Genomic DNA, 27,372 nt, shown 5'->3' on the forward strand with positions numbered 1-27,372 from the left:
CCCCCGCCGAGCGCCGCAGCCGAAGGTCGCGCCACGCGGAGGAGGGGCGGAGGCGGCGGGGCCCCCCGCGCCAGGCGCTCACTGACCTGGAGAGGTGCTTCAGGATCTGCTTCTTGATGATCCCGGCCATGGTGCCGGGGCGCGAAGAGTCGCGCGCTCTCACTGCTCCGCACAGCCTCTTCTCTTACCGGCCGTCTGCACTCTGACCCTGACCGGACTCACCCGGCCGGAGGAGGGGCGCCTGGGCGCTCACGCCCGCGAGAGACTCGAGGCCCTGGCTGAGGCCCCAGCCGCCGCCGCCGCCGCCGCCACTGACCCGGTGGAGAGGCCGGAGCATGACGTTCAGGCCGCCACGGCCGCCGCCAGCGCCATCTTGGCTGCAGCATCACCTAAGAGACCGGGGGAGGGCGGGGCGGGGCCAACGTGAACGGGGCGGGGCCAGAGCGGGCTCGGTTCCCGCGCGAGGCGGGGCCAACGGGAACTGGGCGGGGTAGGGGTGGAGCCAGCTCGGATTTGGGGCGGACACAGGTGGTTTCCAGCCACGCCCCCTCGCTGGGGACGCGGGGAGAGCGCGCCGCGGAAAGGTCCTTTGGCTCCCAAAGCCAGAGCCTGCTCGCGCTTTACTCTTCCCTCTCTGCGCTGTGGCTTTATTTCTGCCTCCCTGGCTCACTTTCCGCTTCTACTTTCCCTTCCCTCCTACTTCTCTTTTTCATTTCCTCAGACCTTAATTATCCGTCCCATAAATTGCTCGGCTGTCTTGCTCTGTTGAACCCACTCAGCTTTCTTCATATGCCTCCCTGGGTTTTTTCTCATTTACTGAGGTCTTCTACCCCTCAGCTAAATGCTATAATTTAATGTCTCCCCCTAATTATTCCAATCCTAAGGGAAGTAAAAGCCGACGTGGTGTGTTAATAGAGTCTAAGACCTACAAATTACAAGGCACAAATTCAAGCCGTCGCCCTAGTATCTCCCAGCTGTTAACCTCCAAGAAATTTCGTTACATTTATCCTCACTTTAAACGTTTATAAAATAGGTGAATCATATCCCATTTGCCTGGGTGTAGTATCTAAAAAATAAGTATATAAATTTTCCCTGAAAGTTCTGCAAAAAGGAAATTGTCGAAAAGAGAAAAATTGACAATCCTGCACCTCCACCCCATCCAACCCTAAACCAGCTTGTTTTTCAGAGATGAGAATTGCTACAAAGAGATGTCTTAATAAAGGAAATTACACTGCTCCCCGAGGGAGGTACCAGGAAGGTGAGAGTTGTGTGTGGGGTTATACATAACCCAGCAACCTGACACTTTTTGCAGGTGCCTTTTTGAAGAGTGGAAAAGCTGAAGAGCTAGGTCTAGTGATTCAGTGCCGATAGTACCAGCTACTCAGGAGGACTGATTGAGACCGCGTTCGGGACCAACTTGGACAACATACCAAAACCTCGTCTTTTTCTTTTTTTAAATCAAGTTAAAATTTATTCATTGAAAAGAAAGCTTTATGCTAATATTGTTTGGACAATTAAATGCCGATATCTTGTACTCTGAGTAATTTAAAGATAACAATATGCAATCTATTAACCATTGTTACCCTCCTATTATCTTTTCAATTTTTTTTTTTTCTCTTTAAAATAAAAAAAAAATAGGGCCAGGGATGTAGCTCAGCGGCACAGCGCCTGCCTGGCAAGCGCAAGGTCCTGAATTCAATTCCTGGTGCCAAAACCAAAAAACTCAGTGTTAACCATGCGGTTTAGCAATGCTGATGCCCCTGGTCACATTTCCAATTAAAAAGAGAATCAAAAAACGTTAAAAGTTATTAGAAGTGTTTGCTTGTCTTGCAGAATACTCACAGAACAAGTTACTCACAATCCGAGGCTTCACTTCAATCTGTATAGATGTTGGGATACGTACTGGTATCTTCTCAGAATACAGAAAACATGGTATTTGCTAGTCTACAAGTTTTTTGAAAACAGTTCAACTCTATGTAAACATATATGCATCATTTTTAAAAATATACATTTTAATTGTAAAGTATAAACTCCAATTAAAAACTTTTGTTACAACAATGGGAAAATTGACTATATGCAGCAAACTTTTAAGTACAAGCTAGTGGGAAGATGACAGCTAACAAAAATTTGGTTTTGAAGCCAGGTTACCACACAATTACTAAAAACAAAAAACATTAACACCAAAAGCCCGAGCATGGTGGCACATGCCTGTAATCCCAGCACTTGGGAGGCTGAGGCAGGAGGATCATTGTGATTTCGAGGTCAGCCTGGGCTACAAAGTGAGCTCAAGTCCAGCCTGAACTGCATAGCGAGACCCTGTCTTGAAAAGAAAAACACACACACACACACACACACACACACACAAAATACTGAGCCTATGGCATATGAGAAATACAATTCAACTCACCTATGGATCTAACCTGGTGCAAAGTAAGTAAACAATAATTCATCACCCAATTTGATTAAAAGACAATATTAAATTTCCATACTACTGCTTACAAGAATATGAAGAATTATGTGAGCACAGCATCCATATGTAAAAGTGAACCTACATATTTTTACTGCAAAGATCTAATTTAAGAGTGAGTTTACTGGAATATAGCTCAGTGGCACAGCACCTGCGTGGCAAGCGCGAAGTCCTGAGTTTGATTATTTCATCTGGTTGGGTATTTTCTGGAGAAATAATTGACATTTTTACATGACTTACTTACATAAGTTTCTCACTATATGAGTAATTTTAAGAGGGTCTTGAAATTGTGAGTTATAACTGATGTTGTACAGTCCCAATGATTTAATCCAATATGCATTTTTCCATGTAAAACGACTCGACTTTTATACAACCCTTGTATTAATTGTTTTCTCACAATACTGTGCCAAAATCTTATCTTTAAAAAATCTATGAGAATAGAAAGTATAGATGTATGGTTTGATTATTCACTCATTTAAAATTTATCATGTAGCCAGGCGTGGTGGCCCACCATTGTAATTCCAGCGTCGGGAGGCTGAGGCAGGAGGATTGCTGCGAGTTCAAGGCCAGCCTGGGCTACATAGTGAGTTGAAGGCCAGCTTCAACTACATTATCAAGACCCTTCCTAAAAAAAAAAAAAGAAAGAAAAGGGCCAGGGATATAGTTCTGTGGCACAGTGCCTGCCTGGCAAGTGCAAAGTCCCAAGTTTGATTCCCCATACCAAAAAAAGAAAAAAAAAAAACCACACTTACCATGTGGCATAAACCAGGCACTGTTCAAGTATCTAGGATCTTCTATACAAACCAAAGCCCCCCCCCCCAAAACCTGTTCCTCCCATCTAGGAGTTAACAGCCTAGCGTAGATCCAGAGCCTAGGTTCTGTCATTTGGCCCTAGTGGGTCCATTTTGTGGCAGTGTAAACATGGGCACATTTTTAAATCTTTATCTCGTGTCGGAGGTAATACTAATAGTGTTTAAATCATGGAAATTTTTTTAAAGACAAACAAGACTATCCATATAAACTATTTAACAAAATGCACAGCATATCACTTCATTATCTGCTAGATATTACTATTTACTATCACTATCTAAAACAGAAGCAAAGTATTGCAAGAATACAGTATGGAGTAGAGTGATTCATTCAGAAACACATTCACAAAAAAAAACACATCACATTCACAGTGGAGGTATTATTTCAAAGATAAGAATAAACAACTTTCAGTTGTTAAAAATAACTGATCCTGAAATTAAAGAATTGGATTTTAGGGCTGGGCGTGGTGGCGCACACCTATAATCCCAGCACTCGAGAGGCTGAGGCAGGAGGATTGTTGTGAGGGTGAAACCAGCCTGGGCTACAAAGTGAGCTCAAGGCCAGCCTGAACTACCTAGCAAGACCTTGTCTCAAAAAGACAAAAAAAAAAAAAAAAAAAAAAAAAAAGAAAGAAAAAGAATTGGATTTTAAATGTAGTTCTACACATTTTTTAGTTACGTGATCATAGAAAAGATATCCAACCTAAGACTAGAGGTGCTATATACTTTCATGAAGGTGTTTTGAGATTAAGGTAACAAAGTTAAAATACTAAGAAGAGTACCACGCACAATAGAATGTTAGCTATTATTAGTAATTCATTCAGGCAGAAAAAGATATTTTATTGGTATGTTTCTAGAGATTAAACCTGGGACCTCTGGCATTCTAGGCAAGCATTCTACTCCAGCTATGTCCCAGGCCTGAAAAGAATGTTCTAGACAGGTGGAACACAATGATGAGAAAGAAGTATGAAAGCGTCTGTCTTAGTTACTGACACAAAATGCCCGACACCCAAAATTAAAGGGGAAAAGTTTTATTCAGCTCACAGTTTATAGAGGTTTCAGTCTGTAATTGGCTGGCCCCAAGGCAGGTGGGATAGCAGAGGGGCAATAGTTCATGGCGGTGGAAGACAGCAAAAGCAAGCAAGGGATGAGGGAGACAAACCTCTTTCTCTCCTTTATATTGTATCCAGGCTACCAGGACTAGGGCGGTGCCAGTCCAATAGGTGGACTGATCCAGAAATCACCCACCTTAAATCCCAGCACCCTCGATTCTAGCATTGCACCACCAATCAATCACACACTCTAGATTCAGCCACCTCCATAAAAGCCCTATGACCATATGAGGCTTTAGGGGGACATCTAGACACAGCCCATAACAGCTTCTATAGATGACAGGTGGCCTACTGTGGTTCGAACAAGATATGGATTCCTTTGCAAAATAATAAACATCAAAGAACTTCGTAAGTTAATAATTGTATCTTTTTATTGTGAAAACAAATAACAATAACTTCACTGTTACTCTCCCTGAATTGAGAGAATGCATAATACCACAAAACCAGCATAAATTCAGTAGCGCTTTTAGGTTAATTTACATGTTTTTTGATTTCCAGCTAATTAGCAAAGTATAATTTTTTTAAAAATCAACAGCATGACTGCCATACAAATATATAATGAACAATTACTGAAGATTAACTCACATTATGCTGGACCAACAAGATAACATATAAAGCAAGTTCACTCATGAATATGACTTAATCTATTCCAAATGTTCATTATTTATGAGAGTTATGTTTTTAATGCTTTTACAATTATACACTGCCAAAATATGCATGTATTTGGAAAGTAGTACTTACGTGTTTGAGATTATTCATGCTAAAGCCTGCAGGGGGAAAGTACAGGGTACGAGGGTGAAGAAGTTCAGAGATTTTTATTGAACAGTTTGTGCTGGAGCTAGTTCAACTAACTCTTTGTGTTTGTTTGTTTTTGGTACCAGGAATTGAACTCAGGACCTTGCGCTTGCCAGGCAGGGGCTTGTGCCACTGAGCTATATCCCTGCCCCCAACTGCATCTCCTCCTAACTCTGGGTTATGTTTGGTATCTTCAGTGTAGTTTCGAATCAGCCACAACACAATATTCACACCGTAGCAATTGACAAACATGACAAATCAGGGTTTATTTTCCTCTAGAGATCCAGTTGTTAAACATTTATCAGCATGCCTCTGTAACATGGGTTAGAGAGAGATCAGATTGTAAATGTAATGTGTGACATTATTCAATCGGCAATAACAAGCCATGAAGACTTCTATGATGGGTGGGCAGGATAGTCATATTTTGGATTCCGATGTTACTGCTAATTATGCTTTATTTTTATTAGTTTATTCATTTATTTTGGTACTAGGAATCGAACTCAGGACCTTGGGCTTGCCGGGCAGGTGCTTGTGCCGCTGGGTTATATCCCTGGCCCTTAATTATGCTTTAATACAGAGAATGAAAAAGAGAATGAGGCAGCCAGGCATTGAGAAGGTGACAGCGTTATTCCAGGTAAGAGATAAGGCAGCATCATTAGAGATGAAGGAGAGTCAACGACAGATTCCAGAGATTTAGTCAAAGATAGGTGGTGAAGGTCATTAAGGTTTCTAGCTTGGAGCATTAGGTGGCTATTGGGGAACACCAATAATTGGGATAAATACTATAAATGAAACGAACAGTTTTGGAGATAGTATAGAAGGCTGAATTTGTGACCTTTCAGGCATCCTCAGGATTTCTAGGTGGAAACTTTGTAAAGTCACAGTTAAGAGTGAAAATCCTGGGCCAGCCATGGTTGCACATGCCTGTAATTCCAACACTCCGGGATGCGAAGGCAGAATTATCGCCAGTTCGAACCCAGCCTGGGCGACTTAGTGACTTAAATGTGCTGTATTCAATGATAGCTAAAGCCACGAACAAGAACATTCTTAACCACAGTGCATGCAAGTGATAGGGAAAGCCAAAGGAACATTAAATATACAATTTATATTATTTAGAGCAAGGTATTTCATCATTTTAATATTAAATTGGAGAAAACAGAATGACTAAATGTGAACAGTTAACTTGAGACATACAGTGGATGTTCTGATACAAAGAAATACAGACACCAATAGACTAAAGTGCCTGATTTAAAGGAGTTTTTCCCATCTAGGCAGTTAAAAGAGGATGATTAGATGATAAAACAGGATGATGATAATAACTCCTGCCTGGTGCTTGACTTTTATTATTTATTCTTCATAAAACAATTTTAAAATAATAAAAATTTTTAAAAAGTTCAGTAAGCGAATGTGACTAATAGTATTCTATTTTACAGACGAGGCCCAAGTCATAGAGTACTTAACAAGCTTTTCCAATGGCTCTGCCAATCTAATGGCAGAGCCAGGATTTCACTCAGCAGTTTAAATTTAGAGGCTCCATTTTAAACCATGTATGTCATACAGATGTAAAGATTAATTTAGTTAATATATGTAAAGTTACTGGAACAACTTACATCAGTAAATGTTACGTATTAATTTTTATATCTTAATCGCCCAAGGTTACACAGTCATTTTGTGTTAGAGTCTGGATTCCAACCCCAAATTCATTCTCTTAATTATCACGAAGCACGGGCTATAAAAGGAAAACGTAGGCGAGCACCTAATTCCAGGAATCCAAATGGAGAGGGAGAGCAGGTGAGATGTCAACAAGCTCTTCTGATGTAAGACACGAAAGCTAATCCCTGAAAAACAAGTGGCAGGGGAAGAAGGAAGCGTAAATATGAGTTTAAAAGCAAAGACGCTGACAAAACAATACATACATAATTCATGATGGCTGGGTCCTACAATAGCCAGGGAATGAGGCTAAAGACGTCACACCCAATTCCACGCTGCGAATGGTTTTGCATTTTGTATCACCATATGGACAATGCTATTCGAAGATATACAGCCAATCGGCACAGGTGTCAGAAGAAACGCGAGGGCGCGAGATAATCTGAGGAGTCAAGAAATTACAAATGGACGAAAAATCACTTGGCTGTTTCTCCTCTTGATGAATCTCGCCATCACCTAGACAAGTTAGCATTAAAAACGAGATGCTAAAAGAAACCAAACAACAACAACAAACAAACAAACAAACAAACAAAACCCAGGATTCTCACGGACCAGAAGGGCCGCTCAACTGTCTGGTTTCCGGCGTCCTCCGTTGCCAGGGTAACCAGAAGCGTGCTCTACCGCTCCGCCCAGCAAACCATAGAGAACCGGAAGAAGCTTGAGCAGAAGGGACCGGAAGGGAAAGCCACAACTGGTGTGGTGTGGTTTGCACTAAAATGACAACTTTGGTGCTGGATAACGGAGCCTACAACGCTAAAATCGGTTACAGTCATGAAAATGTCTCGTAAGTGTTCGATTTCTTCAAGGGACAAGAACCTAGAAGTTCTGCATGCAACGTTTTCTTTCTGGACATCGGGGAACTACAAACGCGCTCACCCGGCCCTAATCCGAGCCAGAAGGATGCTTTGGTTGGAGTCGGGTTGGTGGTTGCGAAGCTTTGAAATGGAATTGACTTTGGTTTAGTTTGGGCTGTGTGCTCCGGAAGTGGGGTGTGTGTGTTTTCGTTTTGTAACAGAAAACAGCCAAGGAGAGTAGGCTTTTAATGATGTATTCCTCAGGAAAAGACAAAAAAGGTTCATGAACCTTCAGAAGTGGGCAACATTTGGGGTGTTCTGTGTTTCTTGGGGACGCGATTATAAGTTTCACTGGATCTCCAAAGGGTTGGATGACCCACAAAATCAAAAAGCTGGCGTCTAACGGTATAGGGACTTGAAGGCTTTAGCCTAATGGCTGGCCTGGTTGACAAAGTCAGATAAACAGAAATACCGTACTTAAATGCATTCGCCCCGCCTCCCCAAAAAAACCACTTGAGAGCCGGGCGTGGTGGCGCACGCCTGTGATCCCAGCACTCAGGAGGCTGAGCCAGGAGGATCGCTGAGAATTCGAGGCCAGCCTGAACTGCATAGTAGGACCTTGTCTCAAAAAGACCAAAAAAATAAAAATAAAAAGTGCATTTGTAAGGTGCATTTATGCATTTATTCATACAATTTATGAATGTTATTAAATAAGTAGTTTTTTCAGGTCGCAGGATCAAACTTTGGGCCTCACATGTGCTAGGTGAGTGCTTTATCAGTGAGCTACATACGCTCCAGCCATTTCCTTTTTTTTTTGGTACCAGGATTCGAACTCAGCATCTTGCACTTGCTAGACAGGTGCCGTGCCGCTGAGCTGTATCCTGGGCCCCCTCATTTCTTTATGTCTTCTTGTTTGTTTGTTTGTTTTGTTTTTCTTCCGGTATCAGGAATCGAACTCACAACCTTGTGCTTGCCAGGCAGGCGCTTTGCCGCTGAGCTTAATCCCTAGCCCTGCCCCATTTCTTTTTTAAAAAGGGAACTCATACTGGAATAGGAATATAAATGGTTAGTCTTCTGGAAGACATTTTGACAGTGTATATTATTGTTAATAGTCTTTTTTTTTTTTTTTTTTTTGAGACAGGGTTTCACTATGCAGTTCAGCTTGGCCTTGAACTCATTTTGTAGCCCAGGCTGGCCTCAAACTTGCAGCAGTCCCCTGTCTCAGCCTCCCAAGTGCTGGGATTACAGGTGTGCACCACCATGCTTGCATTTGTTGATAGCCTTTGACAGCAATTTTGTTATGACTTAAGGAATCATTTAGAAGTATTTGAAAAGAAGTACATGTTCTTTATTACTTATAGACTTTGTGTACCCTTAACAAAAAAATAGAAAGCAAGCAAATAATAAGAAATTGACTAAATGCATTATAATACAACTGTGAGATTAATAGCAGTGCAGCTTCTTTATTTCATTTTTGGTGCTGGGGGTTGAACCCAGGGCTTTGCACTTTAGCAAGTGCTCTACTGCACCTGGAGCTTGCTTGATATCTCTGGATCTCCTCCACCCACTTGGTCTCTCCTCTCTTAATTTAAGAAACAGGGTTTCACTGTGTTGCCCCGGCTGACCTTAAACTGCAGGTTTAGGGAACCTTCCTGTGACAGTTGCTGAGTACCTGAGATTACAAGAACATGTCACTGAAGACTGTCTATTCAGCTTCTTAAAATTATATTCTCAAAGAATACTTAAACACGTAGGGAAAGAGCTTGTGTGTAGTAAGTGAAATAAACAGACACAAGGCATTTGTACAGTGTTCTCCCAATATCACCGTGTGTGTGTACATGTACGTACCTGTGTATAATAATAGCACTGATCTGTCTTTACAGAGTATAAGTTCATGATGGGCTACAACAATATTTAAAAATAGTTCCTACTTCTGTATCCTTTGGCACCTTTTATAAAAAAGCAATGGCAAAGTTCATCTGAAAAAGTGAAAGGGAAGCATGAAGAGAAACTGGCTCTGCGGAGTGAGCTTTAAGCTGAGTAAAATAGGAAAAAGCAAGATAAAAGTATGTCCTGGAGGAAGCAGGGCGGGATGTCCTGAGGAAAGCCAGGACAGCCGGCACCCTTTGGACTGATTGAAAATCTTTAGCTTTATGGAAATTTAATTTTAGGCCAGAGTTCTGAACCTGTGAACACATCGTTGAATGATATTAAGAATTGCCACATTAAAACCAGAAAGACGAGGACCTTTATCAAGACCTGACTCTCATGTATGCAGCAGCAGAATTGATACCCACATCTAAGGATTTTTTTTTTTTTTTTTTTTTCAGTCTTTTTGAGACATAGTCTTGCTATGCGGTACAGGCTGGCCTTGAGCTCACTTTGTAGCTTAGACTGGTCTTGAACTCACACCGATCCTCCTGCCTCAGCTTCCAGAGTGCTGGGATTACAGGCATGCACCACCATGCCCAACCAGAATTTCTTTTTATTTATTATGTTTTTATCTTTTTGAGACGGTCTCACTATGCAGTTCAGGCTGGCCTTGAATTCACTTTGTAGCCCAGTCTGGCCTGGAACTTGCAGTGATCCTCCTGCCTCAGCCTCTCAAGTGCTGGAATTACAGGCATGTGCCACCACGCCCGGCTAGCATTTCTTGAAGATTATTTGAGAAAGATAAAAGGTTCAGAACAGAATGGGTTAAATATTAGAATCTTTAAAAAAATTTTTTTAAAAATTATTTAAAGACAGAATGAGAAACACTGGCTTGGATGACCTTATCTTTTGGCCTTGAGGGTGGTGGTTATGTGAAGATATTTTGAAGAAGTAAATATTTAGGGAATAATTGTGTTTCTTTGTTCTAGGGTTATTCCTAATTGTCAGTTCAGGTCAAAAACAGCACGGCTTAAAACATTTACCGCTAACCAGATAGATGAAATAAAAGATCCTTCAGGACTCTTTTACATCCTTCCTTTTCAAAAGGTAACCCACGCATGTATTTCTAGCGTTAGAAATCTAAATTTAAATGTAATTTTTAATTGTACATACAAGACTCTGTACATGTATGAAAATATTTTTGGATTTCTGAGGAGAGTTGACCTAAATTTTAACCAAGATGTATTTAAAACGAAAAATTGACGTTAAGTTGCCATGGTAGGGCTGGGGATTTAGCTCAGCGGCCCAGCGCCTGCCTGGCAAACGCGAGGTTATAAGTTCGATTCCCGGTACTGGAAGGAAAAAAAAAAATTGCCATGGTAAAAATAAATGGCCATTATTTAGCTTCTGATTGTGAATACTGAATTTTATTTATGTTACATCTACATAGATGGTATCGCACATATTAAGACAAACATAGAAAATACTTTTTCTTTGCATTAGCGTGCCGTTCACATTTTGGTTAAACTTTAGGGACAAAAATAACAATGTAAGTAGTTTGAAATTGACACAACATTAGACCAAAAGTTATACAGACATAAAGAACATTAGATATAAACTATCAGACATAAAGAACTAGAGTGTTTAGAATTAATATTAATGTGATTTTTAAGAATTGTTCAACTATTCTTGATAATTAAGCTTATCAAAGTTTTTTTTTAGGGCTACCTGGTGAATTGGGACGTTCAACGACAAGTTTGGGATTACCTTTTCGGAAAAGAAATGTATCAGGTAACAAATCAGAGCGTATATTGAAATTCCATTTCTGTGTCTAGTTCAAGTGAAAAATTAGAACCTGTATTTTAAGATTCAGTGCCGGGCATGATGGCACATGCCTATAAACCCAGCACTGGGGAGGCTGAGGCAGGAGGATGGTTGCGAGTTTGAGACCAGCCTGGGCTACAAAGTGAGTTCAAGGCCATCCTGAACTGCACAGAGAGACCCTGGCTCAAAAAGACAAAAAAAAGATTTGGCAATTTCTTTTATTTTCTTTTATTTATTTATTTTTTTTAAGCAATTTGTTTTCTTTTTTTTCTTTTTTGTCTTTTTGAGCCAGGGTCTCACTGTGCAGTTCACGCTGGCCTTGAGCTCACTTTGTAGCCCAGGCTGGTCTTGAACTCCTAACCATCCTCCTGCCTCAGCCTCCCAAGTGCTGGGATTACAGGTGTGTGCCACCACGCCCTGCTAGCAATGTGTTTTCAGTACAGTCATTTCACTTTGCCTACCTTTGACTATCTAAATATTTAATAAATGCAAATGAATAGCATTCTCCTGTTAAAGAGGAAATTAATTAGAGATAGTCTATATGAAACTCAAGATTAAAATTGTCTTCAGATTTCCTCTTTTTTTTTCCCCTGATGTTGGGTTTGAGCGCAGGGCCCTACACATGCTAGGTGAACTTGTTTTTGGCTTTTTGAGACAGGGTCTCACAAGATAGTGCAGGCTGGCCTTAAACTTGTTCATGTGGCCCAAGCTGGCCTTCCAGCTCCTGTCAATCCTCCTGCCTCAGCTTCTTGAGTGCCAGGATTACAGACTTGCACCAGCACCCATGGCAAGGCCTAATAATTTTGGCATTCAGCAGGCCATCCAGCACTAAAGGAGCTTTATCTGCTTTGTCAGTTGGCCGTACTGTATCTCCGCAGTGGCAAAAGGCTGTCCTCTGTGAGCTAGAAATGCCTCAGGCAATCACCTGTTCCCCCAGGCCTTGGACTGCTACTTGACTGCAGAAGATGATTTACAAGCACAGGTCAGAAACAAAGAAGAGCCAGGCAGAGTGGCGCACTCCTGTGACCCTAGCACTCAGGACACTCAGGCAGTAGGACTCCTGAGAGTTCAAGGCCAGCCTGAACTGCATAGTGAGAACCTGTCCCAGACAGGAAGGAAGGGGAACTAGCTCAGCAGCGCAGCGCCTGCCTGGCAAGCACAAGGTCCTGAGTTTGATTCCCGGCACCAAAAAAAAAAATGAAGGAAGAAGCAGCTGACTGTTGGCTGGGGCCAGGGAAAAACGTATGGCCAATGGCATGTACCCCCTCAGGAGACCGCTTGTCCCTTGAGCAGGGGTTAGTGGCAGCACCACCTTGGAGGAGAGCGAGCAGGCTCAGCTGGTAGTGATTGCACAGGGCCTGAGTCCTGTCGCGCTCATGGTCTTCCGAGCAGCTGCGTGTCGGAAGGCGGGGACCCGCTCCTGCACCGTGAGGGAAGGTTAAAGTGGGAGGTTAGCTCCCAGCAGACCTGCACCCGCAGCACCTTCACAGAAGTGCAGGCAGACGATGGGGGGTGGCTCAGCTGGCGGAAGCCGCCAGGACCAGTTGTGAAGACAAATGATACGAGCCACCACCCTGTGGAGGCCGCGTGGTGCCTCGCCTCTGTGGCTTGCACTGCCGCTCGGGAGAAGGCAGGGGACAAGGCACGCACCACTGCATTGGTTAAGTGTATGTTCTTGCGTTTTCTGTGTATAAAAATCCTCCAGAAAACCTATCTGGAAGCTTCTAGCCATTTTTCTACTAAAAATAAAATAAGAGTGGCTCCGCTGAAATCATTTGTTACTTTTGCATGAACATCTTTAACAAGTTGGCAGTTACATGTTATTAATGCTGCCAGGATTGCATATAGTGCAGTGCCACATTCTGGGGTGTTTGGTTGTTTGTCAGTGGGTGTTTGGTTTGGTTTCCTGTGTGTGAGGAGATAGGGACTGAATGTAGGGGCCCCTGAGCTCCTTCCAGCCTTTGTGTCTTTTTCTTTTGAAGGCCTAGTCTTGCTCAGCTGCTCAGGCTGCCCTCAAACTCTTCCACCCTCCTAAGCTGCCCGAATAGCTGAGATCACAGGTGTGTACCACTGTGCCCAGCAGTACATGGATTCTGTGTTTAGACTCCCTGGGTTCAAGTCCTAGCTTTGCCCCTTAGCAGCTTATTCAGTTGTTCTCTGCCTCAGTTTGCTTATCCATTAAATGGGGATGCAATCATTAGGGTTATTGTGAAGATTAAATAATTTTGTGTAAATTGGCATAAAACAAGTGTTGATGACAGTCACTAAAATCATGAAACTTTTGGGGATTTTTTCCTCAGGTTGATTTTTTAGATACTAATATTATTATCACAGAACCGTATTTTAACTTCACTTCAATTCAAGAATCAATGAATGAAATTCTATTTGAAGAATACCAGTTCCAAGCAGTATTAAGAGTAAATGGTAAGTTAATGTTTCCATTGAAATTGTATTATATCGTTATGAATGTAGTAAAGAAACTTAAAATTCTGAATGCTAGGTGGAATTCTTTAGGTCTAAAGGAGATAAAACATAGAATTTTAAAACTAAGTGGGCCTTTAGAAATTGCAAAGCCAACCTCTCTTTTTATTAATATATTTCTCCTAAATAAAGTTATTAGACATATATTTATAATACTATCTGAAAGATTAGCGTGAGCTAGTTATCTTTTCTGTTATTCATGTGTTTGCTATTGTGTGTTTATTTTGTTGTTTTTGAGACAGGATCTCACTGTGTAGTTCAAGTGGCCTTGAGCTCAGTGTGTAGCCCAGGCTGACCTTGAACTTGTGATCTTCCTGCCTTAGCCTCTCAAGTACTGGGATTACAGGCCTGTGCCACCATACCTGGCTTAGGTTTGCCATTATTATTAATGTTGTAAATAATATCAATAAAGAAATAAATAATATGAATAGCTTTGGTTGCCAAAATGAAGGAAAACAATCAGAAAATATCTGGAAACAAGATTGTTAAAAGCTAGGATTGCATTACCCGAGTGTGTCCAATGAAAGTATTTCAATAGTTTGCTTGCAGGACTTATGCCTGTATAAGAAACAATATACTGCAGTGGTTAAGAGCATAATCTTCAGGAGTGTCCTAAGCCAGAGGTGATCTTCCTCCCTGGGGATACTGGCGACTCTGGAGACATCTGTAGTTGTTACACTAGGAGAGTGCTACTGACATTTAGTAGGTGCAGGTGACCAGTGTTGCTAAGCATCTAATCCACATGAAAGCCCCTCAAAAGGAGTTACCCAAAATGTCAGCGGCCCCCAGGTAGAGAGGCCCTGCTTTGAAGTCACACTGCCTGGCTGGGGATATAGCTCAATGGCATAAGTGCCTGCCTGGCAATGGCAAGGTCCTGAGTTCGATTCCTGGTACCAAAACAAAAAGACCAAAAAAAAAAAAAAAAAGTGCATTTAGGGCCAGGGATATAGCTCAGTGGCACAAGTGCCTGCCTGGCAAGTGCAAGGTCCTGAGTTTGATTCCCGGTACCAAAAAAAAAAAAAAATGAAGTCACACTGCCTGCTTAAATCCTGGTTCTGCCACTTCCTAATTGTGTGGCTGGGGCACATGGTTTCCCTTTGCTGTGCCTTAGAGTCCGAGGTCCCCATCTGTAAAATGGGATTGCTGTGAATGTGAAAGTTCACACTGTACTACATACACTCCTTCTATAGAGTTTAGAATAGAGCCTGACATGTAAATGCTCAGGGAAATTACCTGCTGCTGTAATTGTTATGAGCCATGAAATAGCCCTTTAAAGCTGATCACATCCCAGCACCCTGTGAGGCTGAGGCAGGAAGATCACAAGTTTGAGCCCATCCTGGGCAACTTAGGAAGAACCTGTCTCAAATAAAAATTTAGAAAAGGTCAAGAATGTGACTTTGTGAAAGCCTTGTTCTCAGTCCCCAGTATTGGGAAAACAAAACAACTGATCATGAGTTTTTCTTTTTATATTTACCACATAGGTGTGAATTTTAGAAGTTTAAACATTTTAAAGATCTTGTGACAGTTAATGAAATTATCATTTAACATTTTTCTTACAATTAATGAGAACTTCCTGTTAGCCTTAGTTTTCTTTATTGCTGTAAGTGGAATACTTACTATTTATTTAAAATATTCTCTCTCGCCGAGTGTGGTGGTGCACTCCTGTAATCCCAGCACTCAGGAGGCTGAGGCAGGAGGATCATTGCAAATTTGAGATCAGCCTGGGCTACAAAGTGAGTTCAAGGCCAGCCTGAACTGCATAGTGAGAGCCTGTCTCAAAAAGTCAAAAAGACCAAAAAAAAAAAAAAAAAAAAAAAAAAAAAAAAAGAAAGTCTAATAAAATATTCTCTCTCTTTTTCTTGATAGCCGGGGCGCTCAGTGCCCATAGGTATTTCCGAGATAATCCTTCTGAATTGTGCTGTATTATCGTAGACAGTGGATATTCTTTTACACATATAGTTCCTTATTGTAGAAGTAAAAAGAAAAAAGAAGCAATTATTCGGTGAGTTGCATTTAGTTTTCTTTTCTTATTTCATGTTATTTGCATGTTGTTTCTTAGGGTGAAGTGTGTGATAACTGAACCAAAATTGAATTCTCCTCTTTTAGGATAAATGTGGGAGGAAAACTCTTAACCAACCATCTGAAGGAGATCATCTCCTACAGGTAACACTTGCTCTTGAGTCTGGGAGGATGAGGTGCTAGGACTGAACTTTATAAAGAAATTAAAGTTCTTTGCACTTTAGTTGTAACTACAAACAGCAATTCTTTATTATAACTCAAAAACATCATTACTATCGATATTACAATTGCAAAGCTACTTGCAATTGAGTAGGGTAACAAAAATGCATATATAAAAATAATGCGCACTGTCTTAACCGTGGTTACTCTCCTATTATCTTTCTTTGAAATTTTGTTTTACTTTTTTCTCTTCAAAATAAAATTTTTAAAAAATCCATATAAAACAAAAGGGTCTAAAAAGGAAAACAAATCTCCTCTCCAGTCAGAACACTGCACAAAGTACAATATTTAAATTATTCTGTGTTTGTTTCTAACCTCTTTGCCACCAGACTGGGCTTTAAATGTCATTCTTAAATCTCAATTTCTTGAAATACTAACTTTGGATGGTAGAGGTGGGGGATGTAGTAAAGTGGGAAGGTCCTGGGTTCAGTTCCTAGTACTGCCCACTCCGAAAAGAGTTTTAAAAACTCTGTACTGTCAAAAGCCCTTGTAAACAAAACTACGGTAAACAGAAACCTGATAAGCAAGTTGAAGCCCTCCCTCGTGCTAGAGGTTGGCGTCCTAAAGGTTGGCGTGTGTCAGTGTAGCCAAACCCCTGACCCAGTTAACGTACCAAAGGGAGAGGCTGACTTGGGCTGTGATCCAGGTTTCAGCTGTGGTCCTGGGCCCTGCTGCTCCAGGCAGCGGCAGCACAGCACATCACCATGGGACCCTGAGAGGAACCCTGGTGCCTCCTGCAGCTGGGAAGCAGAGAGGACAGAGAGCGAGCAGCTGGCCCCCCCAGGTCCCCTTCCCACCACACCCCTAGTGACCTGAGTCCCTCCCACCGAGAGGCCCCACCACGGCCCAGGAGCAAAGAACTGAGGACTGTTCTTTAACGCATGGGGTTTTGGGGGGACAGTCTAGAGCCAAAGTGCAACATACACGGCTGTTGTCTTTATCCTATCAGGAGTGTGTGAAACCAGACTTCAAGGTGCGCACCTGTAATCCTAGCACTCGGGAGGCTGAGGCAAGAGGATTGCCACAAGTTAAAGGCCAGCCCGAACTACAGAGCGAGACCCAGTCTCAAAAAAATAAATAAAATAAATCCCAAATGCTTGAAAAAAATCAGTTACCTGAAAATTTAATTCCAGAAAAAAAATTGAAATATTAATTATGTTATTTTTTTCCACTTCACATTTTGTGATGTGTATTTCTGCTAGGCAGCTGCATGTTATGGATGAAACACATGTCATTAATCAAGTGAAAGAAGATGTATGCTATGTGTCTCAGGATTTTTACAGAGACATGGATATTGCAAAGTATGTATAAGGTGTTTTTTGTTTTGTTTTGTTTTGTTTTGTTTTGTTTTTTGGTGGTGGGAATCGAACTCACGCTTGCCAGGCAGGCGCTGTGCCGCTGAGCTACATCCCTGGCCTGTATAAGTGTAAACTAAGAATTGGAAAGTTGATTTTTGGATGGTGCTTCCCTTAATTAAAGTACTTCATAAATCTCTGGTTTTGTCTTACAGGTTGAAAGGAGAAGACAATACAGTCATGGTAGACTATGTTTTGCCTGACTTTAGCACAATTAAGAAGGGCTTTTGTAAGGTAATTTGAAAAATCCTTGCTGGATATGGTGGTGCATACCTGTAGTCCTAGCACTCTGCAAGGCTAAAGCAGGAGGATTCCAAGTTTAAGCCCAGCCTGGGCAATTTACCATGACCCTGTCTCAAAATAAAAAATATAAAAAGCGCTGGGGTGCAGTTCAGTGCAAAAATCCTAGGTTCAATCCCCAGTAATGCCAAAAGCAAAGAAAAAACCCTCAAGCCAGGCGCAGTGGCGCATGCCTATAATCCCAGCACTTGGGAGGCTGACGCGGGAGGATCATTGCGAGTTAGAGACCCGCCTGGGCTACAAAGTGAGCTCAAGGCCAGGCTGAACTGCATAGCGAGACTCTGTCTCAAAAAGACAAAAAAAAAAAAAAAAAAAAGCCCTCAATGATATTTCGTCAAATGACCACCTCAGTCAGATTTGAAAAGCATCTCCTGTCCAGTTGGAATTTACAGGGTCTTAAAGTTGTTCGTGACTGCTTTCCAGGTGACCATTTCTCCAGGTGGAAGTTTATTAGTAAATTTTTATTTACTAATAAATTTACTAAATTTTATTGGTAAGTTTTTCACTAAATTATTCAGAAAAGTCTGTAAGCCTTGTGATAACACATGGGAAAGATATTAGAAATAAACAAAATCATTACCTACATTGTAATTAACTTTCAGTTTACTTAAGAATTAGCCTAAATCTAACTAGAAACTGGTTATTTTGCTGTTGTAAAAATTGCTAACACAGCTGACCCCAGACTGAATTGTACTCGAGTTTGATGCCGTAGGTCAGACGGTAGTCGGAAGGGCCGGGTGTGGACCAGGGATGTCCCTCAGCAGCAGAGTGCTTCCTGCCATGCGCGAGGCCCCACTTTCATTCCCAGTACCACCGAAAAAGGGAGAAAAGGGAAAAGGGCAAATTCCAGTGCACCTTCAACGTGTTGAGAAACCCCTTATCTCGGGTGTCAAAATAATTTCTTACCTTTCATCAGCTGAGATAAAGACTGTTCGAAGGGTAAATGTGAAGTTTGCCCTGCTAGTTACTGGCTTACTAAAGATTGCAAGTTAAAAATCCTTAGTCAGAAATGTAAGTAGACATTTATGATATTCATTATAGAATACTGAAAAATTGGGATCAGCCTCCCCTCACAGGAGGAGAATAAATGATTTTTATATATCCATACTATAAAACAAACTAATGAAAATGATCGTGGATAAACTCTACATAGTAGCAAGTTTTAGAGAGGTGTGTACGCTTTCAGGTCTGTACAGAATAACTATGTTGTCCAGGAGTACATAAATAGGAAGGATAACTAAAAAGTATAAAAGAAGTCTAAACCATGTCTGTGAATGATGAACACCAAATTTTAAAAAATGAATGTTAACTTGTTTGTAAAGTTGCATTAAGCTGATTGATGCATACATGGTTTAGGTAATTATTTACTTTGGCAGGTTATAGAGATGAAATATCAGTCATAATTCAGCAAGGAAAACAGTCCCAAACGTTTAGGCACCAACTCTTTATTTCATTAGACACATTTGATCATCTTCCTATTTTATAGCTGATTCAAACAGTCCGGTAGCCAGGAGATACCGACACGCTCCTGTAATCCCAGTTACTCAGAAGGCTAAGGCAGGATTGCAAGTTTGAGGCCAGCCTTGGGAATTTAGCAAAACTCTGTCCTAAAATAAAATAAAAAGGGCTAGGAATGTAGCTCATTGTGGGGCCTTAGGTCGGCTGCCCCATACTCACAAAATCAAAATTAGAAAGCACTCCAGTGATAAAAAAGACACCTTGTGGGGAATTAATGCACTCTAAATTAGCAATGGTAATCTGCATTTCCACAGGAGTGGATCTTGAGTAATGTCTCATGATTTGCAGTCTCCTCAAACCTTACTCGTTATTGGAATCCTGAGGGGGCATTAAAAATAAGCTAGGTGTGGACCTTTAATTCCAGCCCTCACGAGGCTGAGGCAGGAGGCTCACCACAAGTTCAAGGCCAGTCTGGGCTACACGGTGAGTCCAAAGTCAACCTGAATTACATAGTGAGACACTGTCTCAAGAAAAACTAAACAGTGGCACGCACCTATGATCCTAGCACTCAGGAGGCGGAAGCAAAAGAATCACGAATGTGAGACCAGCCTGGTCTGTATAGTGAGTTTGGAGTCAGCCTGAACTACATAGTGAGATGCTGTTTAAGGGAAAAAAAGTTTCCCTTGTGGAAAACTTAATGGGAAAGTTGCAACCTTGATTTTCTAGTGCTGATGATAATAGTAATAATAATAATAATAGAAATGATGTCTCAGTATCATTACTGTTTACAACTGATAGAAGTTCCAGTTTTATGTCTCATCAGAAAGAGGATGTCTAATAGTATATGATCCATCTCTCTGACCTAAGTTGGGAAAACCACCCTCCTTGTTAATAATGACTGCTCTTTGTAGAACCATTACTACATAAACCGGTGGTCCCAGAGATGAGCTCTGAGGCTGTGCAGTCATCATGGCCTACCTTGACTAAAATAACTCCCAGAAGCCCTTGCAAATTCCTTCATTCACCTCTGTCTAAAAAAGTCTCTTTGGAATTAGACTTTCAGAAACAAAAACTACTTGCACCAGATTATATATTAACAATTAACGGCTTTAGTGCTGACATTTAATAAGGGCATCTGGTACCGGCTTTTTAGATACTTGATCAGTCACATGATCCTTGTGTGAAAATCAGAGCCATAAACTAGAATACCTCCAATGTTTTGTCAACTGAAAGTCCCCAAGCCTGCATCAATTTCAGGTTGGGTATTAACAAAGTGAGTTATATCCCTTAAATTCAAATCAATCTCAGTTTTAAATGAACTTGTACATTTATAAAGACTATCTTCCATTCTGCTAAAGAAGAAAGAATATTCCTATGTGGAATGATAAACTTTTTGTTACTACACCAATCGTTTAATTGGGTTAAAAGTGATTTATAGCCGCGTGTCGTGGCGCACACCTGTAATCCCAGCACTCCAGAGGCTGAGACAGGAGGATCGCACCAATTTCGAGGCTAGCCTGGGCTGCAAAGTTAGTTTAAGACTAGTTTGAACTGCAGAGCAAGACCCTGTCTCAAAAAGATCAAAACAACAAAACCCAGTGATTTATAGTTTTCCTCATTCTTAGAATGTTGTGTAACTTCCAGGAAATTTTTATTTAAAAATAGTATTTTGAGCATGGAATTTTCAAGTGATAGAAATGTAGATCATTCACAACCAGCTTAAGAGTGGCAGCATATGGAAGGAATGTTCTGCGTGTGCTCTGGGTTATCGTAAGAGGATCTTGAGCAAGTCCCTTCACCTTACTGGGCACAGCTGGAAAGGAGAGGCTGGGAGCAGGGTCACACAGCTGCATCCCAGCACTCAGGGCACCTGGCTCAGGACCAGAAGATTGAGGCCAGCCCGGGCTACTTAGCGAGTTCAAGATCAGCCTGGACTATGTAGCAAGACCTTGCCTCAGAAAAACTAAGTGCACATAAAGCAAAAATGAAATGCCTGCCTCACAGGGTACATGCGAGTTCACTGAGCAGCTGGACGGGAAATGCCTAGCGGTGAACAGCACATTGCAGGGGTGCATGCCATTACTGAAGAATTTATCCAGTGCTGCTGGTGGTGGCACAACCCGGGGGGCTGGGGCAGATCACTTGGAGCTCAAGGCGAGGCTGGGCTACATAGTGAGTTCAGGGCCAGCCCCAGATACTTTGCAAGACCCTGTCTCAAAGGAAAAAAAGAATTTATTGAGTATCTCCTACACCCGGGTACTGTGCTGTGCCAGGTAGTAGGTGTGTGACGGTGACAGTATAGGGTGATGGTAGAGAACAGTAGAGGGTCCCTTCACTTGGAAGTCAGAAAAACGCCTCTGTGAGGAAGCTGAAATCAAAATAGATAACTGGTTATAGTAAGGAACCAATAGTTTTTTACATATATTACTCTTTAGTAATTGATACATCTTAAGTATTTTTATGCTTTTCTTGGAGCTCAGGTCAAATATTTTTATTTAACCTTCATTCCATCGTGGGAAATTTGAAAGACAAGCAAGAGCAAAGAGAGAGGTGTAATGAATCCCCGTGTTTGGATTTGTCCCCATACTGGGTCTGACCTAAATGGTCCCCAAAGCTGAAATAAGGCACGTAACCCACCTTCTGACTCCCAGTATGGGAAAAGGATTTCAGGGCCTGTCAGAGGCAGAAGGGCTTACTAGGGATTTTAGGGCTCATTCAAGAGCAGAGTGTGAGCACTCAGAAATGAGATGCCTGAGTATCTTTATATTTATAGAAGGGACAGGGTATCTTCTGTTTGGGAGGAAAACTGCATCTGTAAGAGAGATGAAATGACCATAGCCCAAAGCCAGAAGAGCTGGAGGTTGCTTGTAAAGTTGAAAGGGACAGTGCTGTGGTGTAGAATATTGTGGAAGGAGCTTTTTTACTTACTTTTTTTTTCTGGCCCCTTGAGGAACACAGCTCATAGATGGGCCGGTTAGCGGAAAGTAAATAACGAGAACATGAATCAGCTTTGGTTCAACTTTGTATTTGCCATACTGAGCCTTTATATAGAATTGACATCATACAGTAACTTCAGGGTCAAAGATGGTGTATTTGCTTAAGTCATTTGAAAACTGATTCCCCTGTACTCGGGGTTAAACCCAGGGCCTTCACACCGAACTGTATCCTCAGCCCCGTGGGCTCTCACTGAATCATTAAATTGCCCAGGCTAAAATTTGAGATCTTCCTGCCTCAGCTTCCCAGGGTGCTGGGATTACAGATGTGGGTTACCAAGTCCAGCTAAGAGGTAAGGCCTTTTGCACAAGGAAAAGAAGAAATCCTAATAAAATGATGCTACATGTCCAATAAACATTTACAGTCAGGAATGAAAGGAAATAGTGTTAGGAATACAAGATATAGTAAGTTTTTTTAGTGAGACCATGTTTTTCGTTCTCTAGAAATTCGAATCAGGATGTCCTTAGAGATGTGTTGTGAAGTTCCATTCCTATGCACTTCTCTTTTTTAAAAAAATGCCTACAGTAAAGCTACCAGGTTATTTTGCAGGGAATGCAGTTACAGTCAGTAATATTTTTGCGTGTGTGGTTCTAACAACACCAGGGAAAGCCATATTTTTCTAACTTTTGAGAACCCAGATCTTTCCAAGAACATGGTCAAGATGGTAACAGTACATCTTCTGATGGTGATTAGTCATGTGAAGTAGATAACGTAGCTTAACTTTCTTATTTGTCTTTAAGCCAAGGGAAGAAATGGTCCTGAGTGGAAAATACAAGTCTGGGGAACAAATTCTGCGTTTGGCCAATGAGAGATTCGCTGTTCCGGAAATACTCTTCAATCCGTCCGACATAGGCATTCAAGAGATGGGGATTCCAGAAGCCATTGTCTATTCCATTCAGAACTTACCTGAAGGTACAGCAGTGGTACATCAGTTACCATGGTACAGTGTTGAAGAATAATGATATTTTTCAAAAATCACGAGTTCAAGGAACAGTGTTTCTTCTAAATAATTTCAGGCAAATGGCACCTCTACTTCTCATAATGCCCTTGAATAATTCTTATTGATTGGTCTTGGATGATGAATTCTATTTAGTGAAGTATTATAGACTGTTTAAACATTAAGAAATTTATTTTCCCACAAGTATTCAGTTACTGTATTCATCTTAGAAAAGTGTTGTTTTTTTTTAAAGACAGGATCTTGCAATGTAGTTCAGGCTGGCCTCAGACTCAAGTTTTAACCAAGCTGGGCATGGTGGCACACAGCTACAATCCCAGTACTCAGGGGGCTGAGGCAGGAGGACAGCCTGGACTATGTGAGTTCAAGGCCAACCTGAACTATATAATGAGACCCTGTCTCAAAAAACAAAAAAAAATTTTTTGGACCAAAAACTGCACAGCTCAGAGATGGATAACTTGATGGTCTTCAGGTATTGTTGGGACTGGCTTACTCTGTGTTACGCATTTGAACTAACATACAGGGGCTTTAATGAGACCGGGGTGTGGTGCTTCACGGTGATGTCTCCTGAGGCGTGATTTACGTAAACGTCCTAAATTTTCTGGTGCTTTTACATCTTGTCTTCCTGCTTCCTCAGGAACAGTGCAGGCACTGAAGAAAACCTAGCACGTGCGCATACAGTGTGTTTTCCTCTCGTTAAAGAAAGTCACACAAATGTTCTCATTTTAACAATTATTTCCCAGCTATCCCCAAGACTAATTTCACATTTTATATAAAGTTGCGATCACAACATGCACAACATTTTATTCTGTACCGCTTTCGTACCGTGTCATAACGCTTCGGTGCTTTGGTGGACAGCAGCACTGGGCGGGGTGGCCGGCACCCGTTCCTCCTCCGGGATTTCCCAATGGGGCTTTTACTTGCTAAGCTGGTGGCACTTTATGTTGGCTGTGTTGGCCGTCATATAATTTAATGAATATTTACACTTTGATTCTTTCCTTTTTTGTTGTTGTTTTTGTTTGTTTGTTTGGTTGGTTTTTAAGACAGAGTCTCGCTATGTAGTTCATGCTGGTCTTGAACTCACTATGTAGCCCAGGCTGGCCTCCAACTCGTGGCGATCTTCCTGCCTCAGCCTCTTAAGTGCTGGGATTACAGGCATGCACTACCACGCCCAGCTTGACTTATTCTTTACATAATTTCTTTTTGGTTTTTTTTTTTGTTTTTTTTGTTTTTGTTTTTGTTTTTTGGTTTTTCTCCGGTACCAGGAACCGAACTCACGACCTTGCGCTTGCCAGGCAGGTGCTTTGCCACTAAGCTAAATCCCCAGCCCCTCTTTGCATAATTTCTTGATTGTGTGTTTTTATTTCCCTCTCAAAGCTAAGTACTGAACAATGAATGTATCTGTCTTAGATAAGGTGGAAATTTGGGCCTGCAAGTTAAAAAATAAGAAAGACCTTTTCATTCTTATAGTAGCTTGTAATCTCAGCCGACAGCAGACCGTCTCCATTTTGGGGAGGAAGGATTAGAAGGAGCAAATGTCTGCTGTAGAATGTTAACCGTCTGTGTGTGTGTGTAAGTAGTAGTCCATCCACCCTTGCCTTCGTTTTTTAACGATCTGCTGGGTCATGTTTCACAGTTTAATGTCCACTTGTGCAAAGTGTAACCTCAGTACACATTTTAGGATGGACCTAAAACAGTTTATGCTTTCTCAAGTGGGAACTGTGATCCACAATCTCGTCTTACTACGCCCCCATCTGTGCCTTTCCACAAAGATGAGGAAGCAGATTTCCTCACGCTTTTTCCCTTCTGTTTTCTTTTAAAGAAATGCAGCCACATTTTTTCAAGAACATCGTTTTGACGGGCGGAAACTCCCTTTTCCCAGGGTTTAGAGATCGGGTCTACTCAGAAGTTCGATGTCTGACTCCAACAGATTATGACGTTTCCGTGGTGCTGCCCGAGAAGTAAGTGCCGCTCACACAGACGGGAGGTGCGGGTGTCGGGGAGAAGGCGGGCTGAATGAAGGCCTGAGCTTCGCGCTGCTTCTCCGTGTCAGCAGGTGTATTTCACCTACTGAGTTCTCATTTTCCTTTCTCAAAAATTGAAATGATAAACTTCACGTGTCTGTGAGTTAATGGGATGAAGTGCAAAGCTCCAGCAATAACACTTGTTGCATAATGAGTGTTCGTTTAAGATCCCTTCCCCCTGGGAGGCCGAGGCAGGAGGATCACAAGTGTGAGCCCAGTGTGGACAACTTGATGATTCAGCAGGAGACCTGGTCTCAAAATGTTTCAAAGGGGCTGAGGGTAAGGTTCAGTATGAAGGCCTTTGGTGCAATCCCAGTATCAAGGAAAACTAAACTAAATTGAAGAGGTAGATCCAGGCTGGATGTGGTGGCACATACCTATAATCCCAGTACCCAGGAGGCCGAGGCAGGAGGATCGCTGTGAGTTCTAGGCCAGCTTGGGCTACAAAGTTAATTCAAGGCCAGCCTGAACTGCATAGTGAAACCCTGTCTCAAAAAGACACAAAAAAAGTTAGAGCCCTATTATGTTAGTCTTTGTTCCTAAAAGACTTTGATAGGGAAAAAAATCAAGTTTTTATGTATTTGATTTATCTGAGATGTATCATTTCTTGAGTTTCTATCAAAAAATAGAAATTTAGAAGTTAAAGTATTACGAGAAATTATGCCAATCCATAAATTGTTTTAAAATTTTTTTTAATTAAAAAGCCAGACATGGAGGCACCTATAACCCCAGCACTTAGGAGGCTGAGGCAAGAGGATCACTGAGATTTCGAGGTCAGCCTGAACTACATAGTAAGACCCTGCCTCACAAAATTTTAAATTTTTAGCTAGATGTTGATAGCACTCTGGGAGGCTGAGGCAGGAGAATGGAAAAGTTTGAGCCGAGCCTAGGCAGCAATTTACCAATTCAGTGAGACCTTGTTTCAATAAGTGTAAAAAAAGAAAAAGCTCCCAGCAGGCCTGGGTTGAATGTTTCATTTATTAAAAGCAACAAAGTGGCTGGGTGTGGTGTTGCACACCTGTAATCCCAGCACTCAGGAGACTGAGGCAGGAGAATCACTGGGAGTTGGAGGCTAACCTGAGCTACAAAGTTAATTCAAGGCCAGCTTGAACTGCATAGTGAGACCCTGCCTCAAAAAGACAAAAAAAAAAAAAAAAAAAAGAAAAGAAAAGGCAACAAAGTGTAGCAGCAAAAGCATGTACTGCAAACACTTCTAATTTAAATCTTAGTCCACATGGTGGTGCACACCTGCAGGCCCAGCACTCCTGCAGGCCCAGCACTGGAGAGGCTAAAGCAGGAGGGTCACTGTGAGTTCTAGGCTGGCCTGGGCTACAAAGTGAATTCAAGGCCAGCCTGAACTGCATAGTGAGACCCAGTCTCAAAAAGACAAAAAAAAAGAAAAAAAAAAAAAAAATCCTAGTCCAGACTAATTTGTAGTTCCCAGTTTAACCTCCCTAAACTTCTTTTTTTATATCTATAAAATGGTAAGTGGATTTTTTTTTTTGGTACTGGGAATTGAACTCACAACCTAGTGCCGCTGAGCTGTTTCCCCGGCCCAAAGTGGGAATTTTTAAAAGGGAGGATCAGCAGCTGTACTTTGAGTTGCTGTGGGAATTAATCAGATGATATATCTTTGCCATAAATGGAATTTAGACTTACAACATTGTTTTTCCTGCTAGACGTCTTTTGATCTTTTCCTTGTTTTTTTGTTTTTTCTTTGGAAGTAGAGAGTATATACGTTGAAGGCCTAGAAGAAAAAAATATTTTACAGCATTTCTATATCTTAAATGATTTTTCTTGAAGTTGGGTAGCACTCCCAGTGTTTTAGTCAATAATTACTGTTTCAGGCACTTTGGTTATTCATTTCTATAAATTATCCATGGACAATTTCTGTAAAATCGTTTCAGTTCATTTGTTTTACCTTTCTTTTTAGCCCTATTACTTATGCCTGGGAAGGTGGAAAATTGATATCAGAGAACGATGATTTTGAAGATATGGTGGTCACAAGAGAGGACTATGAAGAAAACGGACACAGTGTCTGCGAAGAGAAATTTGATATTTAAGGGACTTTCCTGAATGCAGGTCTTGACTGTTGTCTTGACAAGTTTAATTTCAGCATTTCTTTTAAAGAGGATTAAGGACCTTCCAGTCTAAGGTTAAGTCATGAACTCACGTAAATGCATAGCT

The 27,372-nt window shown here is 41.5% G+C and overlaps 2 protein-coding genes and 1 long non-coding RNA gene across 3 annotated transcripts in view; 1 reads left to right on the forward strand and 2 right to left on the reverse strand.

Annotated features, from left to right (window-relative positions):
• Positions 1-417, reverse strand: part of Uhrf1bp1l (UHRF1 binding protein 1-like) — a 120,751-nt gene extending 120,334 nt beyond the window's left edge. The window contains 1 exon segment of the mRNA XM_013518586.1: positions 87-417. Within this exon segment, the coding sequence (XP_013374040.1) occupies positions 87-130 (44 nt within the window). The 5' untranslated portion in view covers positions 131-417.
• A 5,882-nt stretch (positions 418-6,299) lies between these two features.
• Positions 6,300-7,548, reverse strand: LOC102020195. Its single transcript, XR_259433.1, has 2 exons — positions 7,443-7,548; positions 6,300-7,346 (listed from the first exon to the last, which is right to left on the reverse strand). It is a non-coding gene; the product is annotated as an uncharacterized LOC102020195 (long non-coding RNA).
• A 5-nt stretch (positions 7,549-7,553) lies between these two features.
• Actr6 (ARP6 actin-related protein 6 homolog (yeast)) lies at positions 7,554-27,286 on the forward strand. The gene is made up of 11 exons (XM_005374528.2): positions 7,554-7,674; positions 10,546-10,663; positions 11,279-11,347; positions 13,681-13,804; positions 15,728-15,863; positions 15,968-16,024; positions 17,302-17,400; positions 17,610-17,688; positions 22,947-23,118; positions 24,984-25,122; positions 27,119-27,286. Exons 1-11 carry the CDS (start codon positions 7,607-7,609, stop codon positions 27,246-27,248), a joined length of 1,191 nt encoding a protein of 396 aa, XP_005374585.1. The 5' UTR covers positions 7,554-7,606; the 3' UTR covers positions 27,249-27,286.
• The last annotated feature ends 86 nt before the right edge of the window (positions 27,287-27,372 follow it).

This window comes from Chinchilla lanigera, unplaced genomic scaffold (genome assembly GCF_000276665.1).
Source record: "Chinchilla lanigera isolate Chin_1 unplaced genomic scaffold, ChiLan1.0 scaffold00004, whole genome shotgun sequence".
Classification (NCBI taxonomy): Eukaryota; Metazoa; Chordata; class Mammalia; order Rodentia; family Chinchillidae; genus Chinchilla; species Chinchilla lanigera.

Excerpts from the sequence above, each read along its gene's own strand:
- Actr6 (XM_005374528.2), top strand. The coding sequence starts at position 7,607 with ATGACAACTTTGGTGCTGGATAACGGAGCCTACAACGCTAAAATCGGT. Across the intron at positions 11,348-13,680 it reads TCGGAAAAGAAATGTATCAG|GTTGATTTTTTAGATACTAA; the intron begins GTAACAAATCAG and ends TTTTTTCCTCAG. Across the intron at positions 13,805-15,727 it reads AGCAGTATTAAGAGTAAATG|CCGGGGCGCTCAGTGCCCAT; the intron begins GTAAGTTAATGT and ends TTTTCTTGATAG.